At 31.7% G+C, this 14,192-nt stretch overlaps 1 protein-coding gene and 1 pseudogene across 2 annotated transcripts in view; one reads left to right on the top strand and one right to left on the bottom strand.

Annotated features, from left to right (window-relative positions):
- The window catches only part of LOC106466119 (cyclin-L1-like), a 54,290-nt gene extending 53,326 nt beyond the window's left edge, over positions 1-964 (top strand). Inside the window, exon 11 of one of the 2 annotated variants that reach the window (XR_002612130.1) lies at positions 427-530. Coding sequence is in view for 1 of the 2 variants with exons in the window: in XM_013926357.2 (XP_013781811.1) it covers positions 427-799 (373 nt within the window). In the remaining variant the exon portion in view is untranslated. Of the gene's footprint in view, positions 1-426 lie in introns of both variants that reach the window. The other variant, XM_013926357.2, reaches the window with a different exon arrangement.
- A 96-nt stretch (positions 965-1,060) lies between these two features.
- The window catches only part of LOC106466117, a 35,608-nt pseudogene continuing 22,476 nt past the window's right edge, over positions 1,061-14,192 (bottom strand).

The following is a 14,192-nucleotide window of genomic DNA, read 5'->3' as shown; positions in this document are numbered from 1 at the left end:
TTTCTGAAAGCTATCCTCTGCACAGAATTTAAAGATAAAAATGTTTGGGCATTTTCTTCTCCAGCTCTTTAGTTTGGGAAGAAATAACAAAGCTTAAGTTATTGAATTACACATACTAACTTTATCCCAAGATATGTTTCTCAATTGAATATTACTGAACTAAAACTTTAAAGGTTAGGGTTCCAGTATTTTATTTTTTTTATTAATTTCCAAGCTTGTGATACTTAGATGATTAAAATATCAGTGTTAATTGTGACCTCATTTACCTTTTGTTTCATACAGTTATTTGAAATATGTTCAGACTTCCTTTAAGCTATTTTTGTAATAGTTAAAAAAATGATGCAAAATCTGTTAAATTAATTTGTCTAGAACACACAGATTCTTAACTTGTATTTTGAATGTGTAATAATCATTTCTGTCCTCTAGACTTGTGAAGGAAAATCAACTGAAGAGAAAGGGAAGTCCACACAGTTCTCCTAATAGATACACTGTAAAAAATAAAAGCTCTTCTGGAAGTCCCAGTCCCAAGAGAAGAGAAAAGACACCACCCAGAAGCTACAAGAATAGGGATAGGTCACATTCTTGCTCAAAATCCCCATCCAGGTCCAAGTATCATTCATTCAATAAAGGAAAAATTTTGCACTCCAGAAGTAGATCACCCAGTAGAAGCCCTCGCAAGTACACTAAAAAAAGTTATAAGGTTAAATCACGAAGGAAGTCTAGGTCACAATCTTTTGATCATTATAATCATTTTAGTTCATCCCATAAAGTAAGGAAAGAAAAGTCCAAAAGATATTAAATTTCAAATAAGCTGCAGCAGGCATTAGTAGAAATAATGAAAGATAAAAGCAAAGAATTGTTTATATACATGTATATACATACCATCCAAGTTGGCAGGGAAAGATCACTGTGTGTGTAATGTTTGTTAGCATTTTGAATAAATTTGTATAATTCTTAGCCTAAATGAGTTACATAAAGTAGTTTGTTTTAATCTGAGAAGATAATATACACCAATAACTTTGAAGTACAGTAGCTTTTATTGAAAGCTCATTACACAGGCCAAAGAAACCATTTAATACAGTTTATTTGTACCATAAGAGGAACATTTTAACACATATTTCATATACAACTTTGAAATGTTCAACCACAAGCTGAAACTTGCTTACTACACATTCTTAATATCATGAGATGTAATGCATTTAAGAAAGGAATGCTGCCATGTTTCAATATTCATACAATGACTACAATAAGCCAAAGAACAAAATTAATGTTTTACTTTAATTCTACTACTTATTCCAAGTAAAATATTTTAATGCAGAAAATTACTCCTGTTTTATAGCATCCGATAATGATTTTCCAATGTTCTACATAAGTTGTGAGGATAAAGCACACTTTAAATAGGCTGCTGGAAATTATTCCCTGCATACTTAGCATTACATCCAAGCTGTTCTTCAATTCTAAGAATCTGATTGTATTTAGCTAGTCTCTCAGAATGGCAAGGAGCACCTGTTTTGATCTGGCCAGTGGACAGTCCAACTACAAGATCAGCAATTGAGTGGTCTTCAGTTTCTCCACTACGGTGAGATACCATCGTGCCCCAGCCATTAGACTTGGCTAACTTGTGTCTATGGAAAATAAAATGGAAGTTATTATAATAAGCTATAAAAAATGTTTTATAAAAGTTTTAACTACAGTTCCAATATAGTCGGAAAGGATTCATAAACTGATGGCTAGACAAGTGCAATATCTTCTATTTCTAATTAAGAAGCAACTTTCAGTACCCTTAACTTTTATGTATAAAAATTCATATAACTTGTACCTAACCATATTATAAGCATAAAAAAAAACATTACCTATATGTTTCAACTGGTACCATTTGGACAATACAAAGGGTTGAATACTTTATATTAAAACAATTTTAACATTATTTGGTATTTTGTAGGCAGTATTATGCCACAAAAATTTATCACTTTTGGGAATGGTATATAACAGCACTTTATAATGCAAAACATTCACACCCTTGGATAAGGGACATTCTTGTATACAATGCCTTTGAACCAACTTGGGAATAAGTCGTACCTCAGCTATGGTAAGTAAAGTGTAGCATTTTATAATGGGAAAATCAGTTACTACAAAAGTCAGTGGCAAAAAGACATCCATGTGCCCCAGGCAACAGTGTGCAATATAAGCAAAGGATCTCCAGCTAAGAAAAAAAAATTACATGAGTTGTTGCCATGACATATTCAACCATCACATACCATAAGCAGATGAAGAATGAAAAGTGTACTTATACTATTCCATACTGGTCAAGTTGCTAGATGCAGTGCCTATGAAGTTCTGTGCGATCAGACTGTTGAAATGAGTGCTAGAAACCATTGTTCTCTTACACTAAACAGGTTATAGGAAGTAGCAGAGAGAAAGGGTGTGCACTGAACATGACATTGCTATGATGGAGCCTTTTGCAATGGAAATGATGCTGTATAGTCATCAGATAGAACATGACTACACATGATGACATACTTTAACAGGCTGAGGCTTTGAAATAATGTGTTCAGTCTTAGTAGAGTGCAACAACATCCACTGATTTACACTTATTTATAAACAAAATTCTTTAAAGCTATCCATATCACAGTCTTAAACTCCTATTTTTGCAAGTAATGGTGACCAAGTTCTTAGGTCTCAGCTATCCCTTGTCTATCAAATATACATAGAAGTATATGAAGAAGCAAGTTAATGCTAGTATGGTTTTCTGTATATGCAGTTTGTCAGTTTCTAGTTTATTTAACTTTGTGCATGTTAATAAAACATGTAAAAAGGAATGCTAATTATTTGCATGATCACTAATTGTAATGTGGAAATGTATTTTCAAAACGTTTTTTTTTTCTATCTCTCTCTCTCCCCATTTTTTTTTTTTGGACAATTGGGGGTATGGAGGATAGTTGTTTGTAAAATTGATTTCCGATTTGAAAAAAGTGCTAGTTACACAAGTTTACAGTGAACAAACTTCACTAATGTCATTTAAGAGTACACCCTGGTTATCTTTTTTTTTCATGTTACTCCATAACTTCCAGAATAAGCACTTTAGTAAATGAAGATTTAATATCAAATGATTTTCATCTAAATTTTTATTTTTAAATATAGAAACAAAATTTGTAGCATTATTAACTATGTATTTAGTAAATTCACTAAGATAAGCTAAAAGATTTGCTATATATTTAGATAAATTATAGGGTGGAGTGCCAGTACCAGACTATGGGACAGAAAGGCAAATCTTTTATGTGCAATTTAAGTATACAATCTAGGAAAATAAAAGCTAGAAGGAACTAGGAATTTAGCTACATTATAATTGTGAGTGCCTAAGGTGGAAAGTATAGGTCGGGGGTGTCTGGTTTGTGAACTTCAGCAGACCATATAATACCCCAGGCTGGGAACCTGTAGGATATAAATTGTTGTAAACACAATCAGAAATATTTCTTTTGTTTAGGTTTCTAAGAAATCACTTGAGTTTTCCCTTCAAGTTGTAAAGTATGGGTTAATTGTTCTTTGTTTATAAGTTTAAACTTATTTCTGCCGTTAAGAATGTCAAGCATTTTCTTAACACTGTTAGTTTTATTTAATAACAACTCTGTTTCCTTCGTCCAGTCAGGTGATAATGATATTTTTTGTTTCGGAAGAGTTCTTTGGTAGCTGCCAGTTCTTCAGATTTGAGGACATCCTGCATGTGTTACAGTTATAGAAGGTTGAGAGTGCTAAGTTAACTTAGTAGTAAACAGCTCTTGTGCTTGTTAAGAAGTATTCTTGGAAAAAATAGGTAAATATTTTATGTTCTGGATTCCCAAAGATAGAGGTAATTGGCACAATTGAGTTTTTAGAAAGGTGTGGAGAAGTTCAATCCTTTGGCAAGTGCAGTTTTCTGATTATCACTTAAAGTGATGATACTGTAGCTAAAGATGACTTGGTCAGGGGAGATCTTGCTGTGAGTTATGTCATTAGAAAGTTTCCTTAGTTTAACATTCTGTATGTGTTCGTGTCTAGTAAGTTTCTTCTCATTACTTTGGTTGATAAGATTTAAAATGTGGTTGAAGTCCAGCCAGTATGTGAAGTTAGAGATGAATTCAGTTTAGATAAGAGATGATATTTGTGTCAGTGTATGGCATTCTGTTGAATTGTGTAAGTTTCTATTAGCAAGGTTGAACTGAAGAAACTTTGGAGTTAATGACTGGGTTTTGCATTCTGTTAAAAACTGGATGTTATGATTTATCTTTTTTGTTTTGCAGTCCAATTTTTCAATAGTCCTGTAGGTTCTGAGACAATGATTTCTGTATCATCATAGAAAGAACCAGTTTTGCCTTTTCTAAGGTTCTTTAAATTTGTGCTATCACTATTACTAGGATCATTTTCTAGTTTGTCATAATTGCTGTTATTATATAAATCATTCATACTGATCAACATTCCTCACTACAATTTTATCATCTTTATTTGCATTCATAGTTATTAAATTCATGTTAGGGTTACAAAAGCACATTTTTACTTAGAAATGTGAATACAGTTTGCTTTTCCCAAAGGAATATTTATTTGGGAGCTACATTTTGCACCCTGTATTTAGGTGATGATTAGTTTCAAGTAAAATATGTTGTTCTAATTTGGAAAGAATAAACAGTATGAGAACAGTCTGTACATCATTAATTAAACAATTTCACAATTGGAAGCCCAGGAACTCACTATTGCTCTTTAAAAAATGATATCATACCTGGTATTATTCAAAATTGCATGAATAATGATGCCTTTTAATTTGTAGAAATTTGCACTGCTCGTTTCTTTAATTTAGGATTTCTTCAAGATTGCTTATAGGAGTAAACAAACTAAATCAGAGTTATGATTTTACTTACGCCCTGATAGATTCTGTCACACTGCCAATCTGGTTTACCTTGAGTAAAAGACAGTTACAAGCCTTCTTTTCCACACCTGTCTGTATTCGCTTTGGATTAGTTACTGTCAAGTCATCACTGAAAAGTTATTGAGGGTCAGTTTAATGAATTATAATATGCAACCTGGCTCAGTATCTCTAAAATAGGTACTAGAAATAGAGTTGCATCTCTGTTTACCAAAAGATCATATTCTTAATATTACTGGCTACTTATATCTCAAAAATAAATAAGTACAGACACATTTTATAAAGTTTGCACAATAGGTATTACATATAATGGTCATTGTTGAATTATCTGTCACATCTACAGTACATACATATCTTAAATCTTTCCAGCCAGGTATCCCCTCAAGTTATCTCTAAAATGAAATAACTGAAATGTTGAGATTAATTTTTTTTTTGTAACTTTTATTAACATTTGCTTTGGATGAAATAGTAAAAAAATTGAGATTGTCAGCCCTAACTTTTAATTTTTGGCCCCTTTTTTAATTATTACTGAGATGATGTAAGCTGCTAAATTCCTCACCTGTGCAGACACAACTTGTAAGTGGACAAAACTAAGCCACTAATTTGTAACTTTTGCTCCTGTAATAAATTTTAAAATAGTAAATTTTGAGGTTGTTCATGTTAATAACATTTCAGATATCAGCATGTTTTGTTTTACAATTTTTCAAGATTCTGAAACTTTCAAAATTGTAAACATATCATCTGAAAACTTGTATTATTTTATTTGTCATAGAGATCCTCCCCTTCTTTGTGAGGCTGGTGGTTAGGGCATGTGACTTGCAATCTTCAGTAAGCAGGTTCAAAACCCACCCCCAAACATGCTAACACTTTCTTTCAGTCTTGGGGGCATTATGATGTAATGGTCAATTGCACTACTCATTGATAAAGAGTAGCCCAAGAGTTGGCAGTAGGTGGCGTTGGTTAGCTGCCTTCCCTCTAGCCTTTGACTTCAATATTACGGATGACTAATGCAGATACCCCTTTAGTAGCTTTGCACGAAATTCAACAAAACAAATCATTGTTAAGTTGTAAAATTTCTTACTACATTTTGATGCTTAATAAGGTTTTTTAAGGTAGTACTGGTTTACTATGATTTGTATGCCAAAGAAAAGCAATAAATTAACAAATTCCTTTCATGTTTACTTATTTTACTGAAATAATTACATTGGCAGTTAAGTTTGTACTTTTGTAACTCGAAACCACTGTGACTTTAGCATTGCATTTCTCTCTTGAGAAATGGTAAAGATTGTTTTGTGTTTTTTTATGTGAAAGTAGTATTTAGTCAGTGAAAGGAGAACATGGCTAAATAAGTTTTACGTATTAAATAAAGTGAGATAAATTCTATATATTTTATATTAGGTTTAATGCTTCAGATGATTTTCTAAGACATCATTAGGCCTACTATAGTGGTGGTTAGGTAGGTCATTGTGTAATGGCATAGTAAATAGTTATGTTATATATATTGGTTATTATTATTTTATAAATTATCACAAAAAATTATATTTTGAAAGGTCCCACAGTTGTCATGTGTTTGAAGTGTCTGTTTCAAATATAATGATTTTGGTGAGTTATTAATTTTTATTAATGCAAGGTTAGACATAGTGATATAACTACCAATGAGCTGTGTTAGGTTCACATCATACTTTTTTTAATTATTTTTATGAACAGGTGTTACTTTTGAACATAATTTGACAGTTATACATTGAAGACATGGAAGTTCTTATAATTTTTTTTTTCATAAGCTGTAAATTAAAGTTCTACAGTTACCTGACTTAAGGGTTCTTTATCTGTTAAATACTCACCCTACAATCTGAATATTGGTAGATTTTGTAAATGAAGTCCAAGCATCCCAGTGATCTTGGTCAAAAGGATCCTCAATTGAGACAATAGGATAATCTTGAATGAATTCTTGATAAAGAGCAGTCAGAGCCTCTGGAGTAAGCCAGTCACTTGGATTAGAGTTGGAATTTTTAAAATCCAAATCATATTTTCCATCTTTATAGAATTCAGAAGCAGCAACATCCATCCCAATTTCAATTTTTCCAGTATAACCAGCAATCTCAATAGCTTCTTTGATTAGCTCTAGAGCTTCTTTATTATTTTGTATGTCTGGTGCAAATCCTCCTTCATCACCAACTCCAGTAGCTGCTAGCCCATACCTGTATAGTGGCTGAACATTACAAAGCTGTAACAGTAGTAGTGACAGTATTTCCATGCTAGTCTCAGTAGAACAACAAACAGTTACAAATTAAGCATGCATTTAAAGTTACAAATGGGATATTGAGAATTTCTTTTTAATATTTAATGATTAAGGATTTTTGTAACATTGAAAAGAAAAAAAAACTTGTACTTAAGTAGTGTGAAATAGGTTAACACTTGTTTGGTTATATTGCTCTGTAATAAATCCAGAATTTGATTGAAAACAAGGTGACTACTCTATCAATTTAGAAACATTAAATACGACTTATTTATTCTAAGAGTTTCAAAATAGTATTTTAGTATTACAATTATTATCCCATAATTCTCGGAAAATATGGAAACGACAAAAGAGTTGTGGGTATAATTTGATATTTCAATTCCAATTAAAGAGGCCAACATTTGCAGGTAAATGGAGTGTTTCTATAACACAATCCTAACATTTTGACACCACCTATTTCACTTCTTGGGATGTAGAAGAATGTATCTTTGTACCAAATCCCAAGTAATTTGGTTGACATACACATGAATAGTTCATAAAAACACCAAATTGTGATTTCCTTGCTGAGAAATTTAACAAAAGATAAAAATTTCTGAAAATGTCTATGTTTCTGTTTGGGACCTGCAAAGAGTATCTTTGTACTAAGTCCCACATAAATTGGTCTAAATATGCTAAGTAATTGACCAAAACCTCTAAAATTATGGGCATATTGACCCCCCCCCCCCACCACACACACAAAATGGGGCATATCCCATATTTTTGTAGGTGTATGTATGGGACCTACAAAAAATTATCTTTGTGTCAAATCCCATGTAAATTGGCTGCCATTTGGCAGAGTAATTGCCAAAAAAAACCCTAAAATTATGCTTTTTGTGGCATCTTGACACCCTATAATTACTAAAAATGAGAAAATCCACCTTTTTTTTTTGTCAATGTGTGGGACCTGTAGAAAAGTATCTTTGTACAATATCCTAATTCTATGACTGCACAGGACCCCAAAAATATATATTTTTGAGTTTTAACTTTTGACCCCCATAAAAAACCTTAAAAAGTCTTGTATTTAAAAGGTGTCAAGGTGTATTGGACCAAAACATAAACCTACTATGTTTCAAGTCAATCTAACAAGAAATGAAGGAATAGCAGTCAACTGAAAAGTGTTTGGAAGAAGCAATAACAGAAAAACAGTATGTCTCTCTGTGGAGGCATAAAAATTGAGGAAATTAAGAAACAGTTTGATTACTCTAGCAGTTGTTAAAGTCTGTAATGTAATTCAATATTCCAGTATTACTGAACAATTAACTTTTACAACGTGTATACTTGCACTAACAAACATCTTACAAAACTTAAAAACTAATGCACTTGCATTAGAAAACATTCTTCAAATGATGGTATACTTCAGTACCCATTTTCATTGCTTCAGTAAAAGAATTTGCTCCAGTAGGTAAGATCATAAACTCTTGCATGGCCAACTTGTTTCCAGCATGACTTCCACCATTTATCACATTAAATGCTGGAACTGGTAGGATAACATCCGTATTTCCTGCAAGGTCTGCAATGTGTCGATACAAGGGAATGTTCTAAAATTAAAATAAAAAATCAATGACAGAGATAATACCTGCGCACGACCATAAAGATTTTTTTCTCATAATTTATATTTCTGTGCTTTACTATTAAAAAGAAAAAAGTTTTGTACATTACACCACAAATATATATATATATCAATTTCAATGTCATACAATAAATCCTGTCACTACTTTGTTTCACAATTTCTATATTGCAGACAAAGCACACACTACAACAGTAATTATTTCTTTCATAATTGCTATTTTGTTGTCAGGTGAAGTTAGTATTTGATTTACTGGATCACAGTGTTAAGCTAAGCTAGAAAATTTTAATAATACTTGGTGAGAAATCTTGTATATAAAAAAAACGTAAAAGTTACAGCACAACAGTTACATTAATCTTGAAAAACTTCAGATAATTACTTTTTTTTTCAACAAAAAAGTACTATGCACAGAAGTCAAACAAAACTAGGGTAAGTTCTACTTTAAGTAAGAGAAGTAGGAATACACCATCTACCAGCTTTAATCTCTATTTGTAAGCCTTATATATAAAGTAAAAAAAGAAGCAAAGCCTGTAATTATTAGGAACAGGCTGTCCAAGTTCATAATGTCCCTCATCTAAAACTAAATATCTGCAGCCTGCTGTAAAAAGGTCATTATTTTTAATGAAATTGGCAGGCAAGAAATGGAATGATGAAATAATTAAAAAATGAGATGATTATTACAACATTACCAATTGGAGGTGGTAAGTAAACCTTGTTACTTAATTCTCTGAAAAGTTTTTATACACACACCAACCAATTAAGAAGATTCACAGGTAGCAGCTATAGTACAGAGCTGTTATTGAACTGATACTGTTTAGTATTTTAAAGTGTTAGTGAATTATACAAGATACGTTTAGAAGTATTTGCTTATGTTAGTTAGGGTTATGGAGACAGTGAAACATCAGCCTATTGTGTTGAATTTTTTGAAGTACCGTGTAAGTGCATAATATCATAGTTGGTAGACTGCATATGTCGGGATGGTCAAGGTACTCAATAGGCATAATACAAATATGCATGCTAAAAAATCAACAATGACAGAATTTTAATTTAAAAGAGGCTTGCCACTCACTTTCATTTGTTTCCCCTACTCAACAAGGCAAAAAAACATTACTAAGGTACCAAACCAGAAAGTGAACAACCCACAAAATTGTTCATCTTTCTTCTTCTTGTTTCAGTTGAGATAACTGTACAACTACTTTATCACTACCATTAGTTTGAACCTAAATCCACTCTGTGTGTTTCTAGGCAGTGCATGATATCATCACTTGAGTCATAATAAGTACTAGTAACATTATTAAAATCATAATTCCAATGTAAGCAATGTTATCATTACCCCTTAAAGTTAGCTATCTTACAGAAATATGTTGTTCATTTAAAAACTTAAGTACAGAGTGAAACAGGAATTACCAGCCAATAATAGATGAACCTTAGACAACATTTAAAAAACTCAATGCTTTGTACACAGTAAACAACTGGTGTCTTTAGGGAGCCAACCCCTATATTATGTATGAACTGAAATAGTAAAAAAAAATTATATGCATGATATTAAATGTTATTACACACATTCATAAAATACATTAACTTTCAGTCAGGGGAAATAATATCACAAAATGAGAAATAAAAATCATTTTGTTAATGTAAGGTGATGAAGAGATGGCAATGCCAAAAAATAAATGCAAACAAGAATATAGGGATGATACAGCTATAACTAGACCATCCCTACATGACTTTGAATATTAAAATTTAATGTTCCACTGTAAAATGCATACTTGACTTTAATATTACTGCAGATGGAAGTTATATATATCTGACTGTTGGTATGCAGTTTACCATAATATTGTGGTCATATCAGGGTAGGCATAAATGTAGTGTAACTAAAAGCCTAGGACTTATGTTTAAGAAAAACCAAGTTGAGTCAAAATATGTCTTGATTATGACAGACTCTCGCTATGAAGTCGGTCAAATTTATGGATCTTGTAACCATTTTGTACTACTGCATTTTACAGTGCAACATAAATTTTAGTACTGAAAGCCATGTAGGGATGATCTATATATAGCTGTATCATCCTATAATCTTGTTTGCACTATTTTTTAGCAATGGCATCCCTACATCATTTTACATTTACAAACTTTTTTATATTACTTAACTATTTTAATCTTTTCCTCTGAAAATAGTTATAATTCTGAACATATCTGGGAATTATCTACCAAATCATAAAACATACCAGGATAGATATAAGTAACACTAGACGGACCAGTCACTACTCTTTATCATTGAGGGGCATGTGGCCACCATTGTTATGTGTTGAAGTTTGAGCTGGCAGACTATGTAAAATGGCTGAGAGTGAGAGTTATTCATCTAAGTCAAGGCCCAAAAGAACAAAGGGAACACAGTGCTATGCTATTAACTGTTACACATACCATAACCAAGAGTCGAAAATGGAAGGTGTTACATTTCACAAGTAAAACTTTTTTTGTACAATATATTAAGTTATAGTGGGTGACATCGAACTGACATGGATGTTTATATCTAGTTTCAAAGTACATATGCAAATCTTTTTGGAAGGCATCGATGCAAGGTGGCATGACAGTTTGACAGCTTTTGATTTGAAATGCTCACAATATTAAGTATTCATATAAGTTAAAATAATTATCCACAACATTCTAATGTTACCTGCTGGGCAGTCAGGCTATACAGATACACTGCCTACAGACACAAGTTCTGTGTACATTCACTTTTGATGCGATTACCGAGTGTCAAGGTTGAAGTTCAATGAATATATAACTTCGCTTAATAGATGATAGAGGAAATTTGGGTTAATATGTATTGTTTAAAACAAGTCTAGTCTGATCAGTGATGTTATAGCTTATTCGGGAAAGAATTTAAACATAGGCCTAATACTGTCAATAGATTCATTCTCAGAATTATATGAGATTAAATTTTAGCAGGTGGCCCCTTCCAGTCCAAAATCCTTGAGCTGTCAATGTCATTATGATAAGTAATAAGTATGTGGTACAAATTGCCCAAATTATTTTGTGTTGCTTGAACAAAAAAAATCACATTAAATGTAACTGTTATATATATATAGGAGAGCTTGTAACAGAGTGAGCCTAGTTTTATTACAGTATATATGTACATGCCTTTCTATTTTTTTTTACACTTAATTGTAATGTATATGAGAAATATCAGTTAAGTGTATTAGATGTATAAATATTTTACATATTGCCAATTGTGTATTTGCATGTTCACATGAAAACAAAGTACTGCAGAAATGATTCTCACAATAAATAGCAGAACTTGGCTGGCATATAATTATGAATTGTACATTTAATAGCAAAAAATTGTTGATTATGCTGTAGATAAATACATTCCTGCGGTGTTCTTGAAACTAATCCACTGTACTCAGTTGGAAAAGTAAGGTCTATGTCCTTGGTATTTCTGTACTTAATCATGTTTGTAAGATTTATGAAATCACTTTGTGACATACATTACCCACATAACTGTTTTCTAAAAAGAAATATTTTAGTTTTTGAGGGCAAATTGGATTTATATTTTAATCTTTTGATTTGCTATTATAAATACTGGTAGACTAACATTATTGCACAATTATAAATTTATACAAGTTGAAAAAGGACCATTATGCACTGTATTGAAGTGCCCATGATAGGAAAATGTACTGGTAATGTAAATTTAGGTACATACATTTTAGAGTAAGATGCATAGGTACTTACAGCAAATATTGGACATATATTATGGTATGCAGATTAGACAATGGCAGACTAATGAAAAGTGACACTTCTCATTTGTTTTTAATTATTTAAACATATACCCATAAATTCAACGTAGTTATAACTTACAACTTTAAGTCTTAATTGCAGGGTGATCTTGAGAGTCACTTTTGTAATGAAAAGAATGTTGGCATTTCATCCGAAACATTTTGTTCTGATTACACAATAATAATAGTGAAATATTTTAAACTGGGTTTCACCAAGATGATAAATTTACAGTTTTTATTTACAACCACTTCAATTAAGAATGTTGAATGTTTGGAGGTGCAGATACATAAATAACATTTTTCTTCACCCTCCACCCTGACAAGGACATGATGCGCCACCTCTTGTCCATTGGCAACAATATTTGAGATGTATATTTCTCTGCGACACATAATAAACACCAAGGAAAAAGAACAGATTATATATCTTAAGATTTCCCTCTCAGCTGAAATCCAATGCATTCTTCATATGACAGGTCAGGTATGTGTGTCTTGTGAACAATTTTTGCACTAATTTTTAAGTCAAAATCAGGTTTAGATCATTTTAGCTTGACAAATTTATTAAAATCAAATAAAATTACCAAAACATCTAGTTTAGATGGAAAACGGACATAAGTTGTGAGGTGAGATCGGCTTGCCATTGTCAGTTCAACTGGTGGGTTTTGAAAGTTCAAAACATAGCAATGGTTGCCTATTGCACATGCTGAAAATCACGTGAATTCCAAGCTAGTGTTATTTATACCTATGCATACCAGTGAAGGTCAGAAACATACCTCGTGTATATATGTGTGAAAATTGCATACCTTGCATTTGGTTTTATAACCTACAAAGTTAAATTTTAAATGTGTACATAAGTATATTTACCTTCTGTGCAGCTCCAGCCTTACACATTGCCAAAGAAATTCCAAGGATAGCATTAGCTCCAAACTTAGCTGAAGGAATATTACAGAATGCATACAAATTTAGAAAATCCAATTATAATAATTTCACTCTGAATAGTGATATATAAAATCAGTGAGAAAAGACTATATATACTGCATGTATTTTATAAGTTCATAGCTTAACTACATTTGTTTTTTATGCTCTACTACGGGCCATTTCTCCCAAATTTGGCTGAAAAAGTTAGTGGAAAAAGTGCATATAGGTACACAAAACACCAAAATGGATTTAGTTCAAAGCTACATAAAACAAGATTCAATTAAGATGTATCTATTACAGAAGCTCCAAAAAAAAATTTAATTGTAGTTCAGCTGAAAGTATATCCATGATGTTTCAATGTTTCTGTTAGAAATAAAAGCTGCATCTGGTTCAGATCATCAAAACCAAAAAACACACAAATGAACAGTATTCTGTTTTATTTAGATGAATGACATATTAAATACAAAAACAAAAACATCAAATCATTCTAGTGACGTATGTTAATTTTCTGATTAAAAACCTTAAGCCTACTGTTAAGCTTAACTGCTATTAAGCCATATACCTACCTCACGCGGCTTGCAATTTGTTTTAAAATCTGTCAAACAATGGTTGTTTCTCAAACCTTTACTTTCAATAAATATTTAGAAAGTTTTGTCAAACTATATTAAAAATATATATCTTATATTTGGTAATGGTAAAAATACACTGTGTGGTCACAAGTAAATAGACACCTAATTTTTTGTCATTTAACTGATTTATGCTAAC

Source organism: Limulus polyphemus, unplaced genomic scaffold (genome assembly GCF_000517525.1).
Source record: "Limulus polyphemus unplaced genomic scaffold, Limulus_polyphemus-2.1.2 Scaffold2156, whole genome shotgun sequence".
NCBI classification, from domain to species: domain Eukaryota; kingdom Metazoa; phylum Arthropoda; class Merostomata; order Xiphosura; family Limulidae; genus Limulus; species Limulus polyphemus.
Note: the sequence above shows the minus strand (reverse complement) of the source record. Positions and strands in the feature narration are given on the sequence as shown.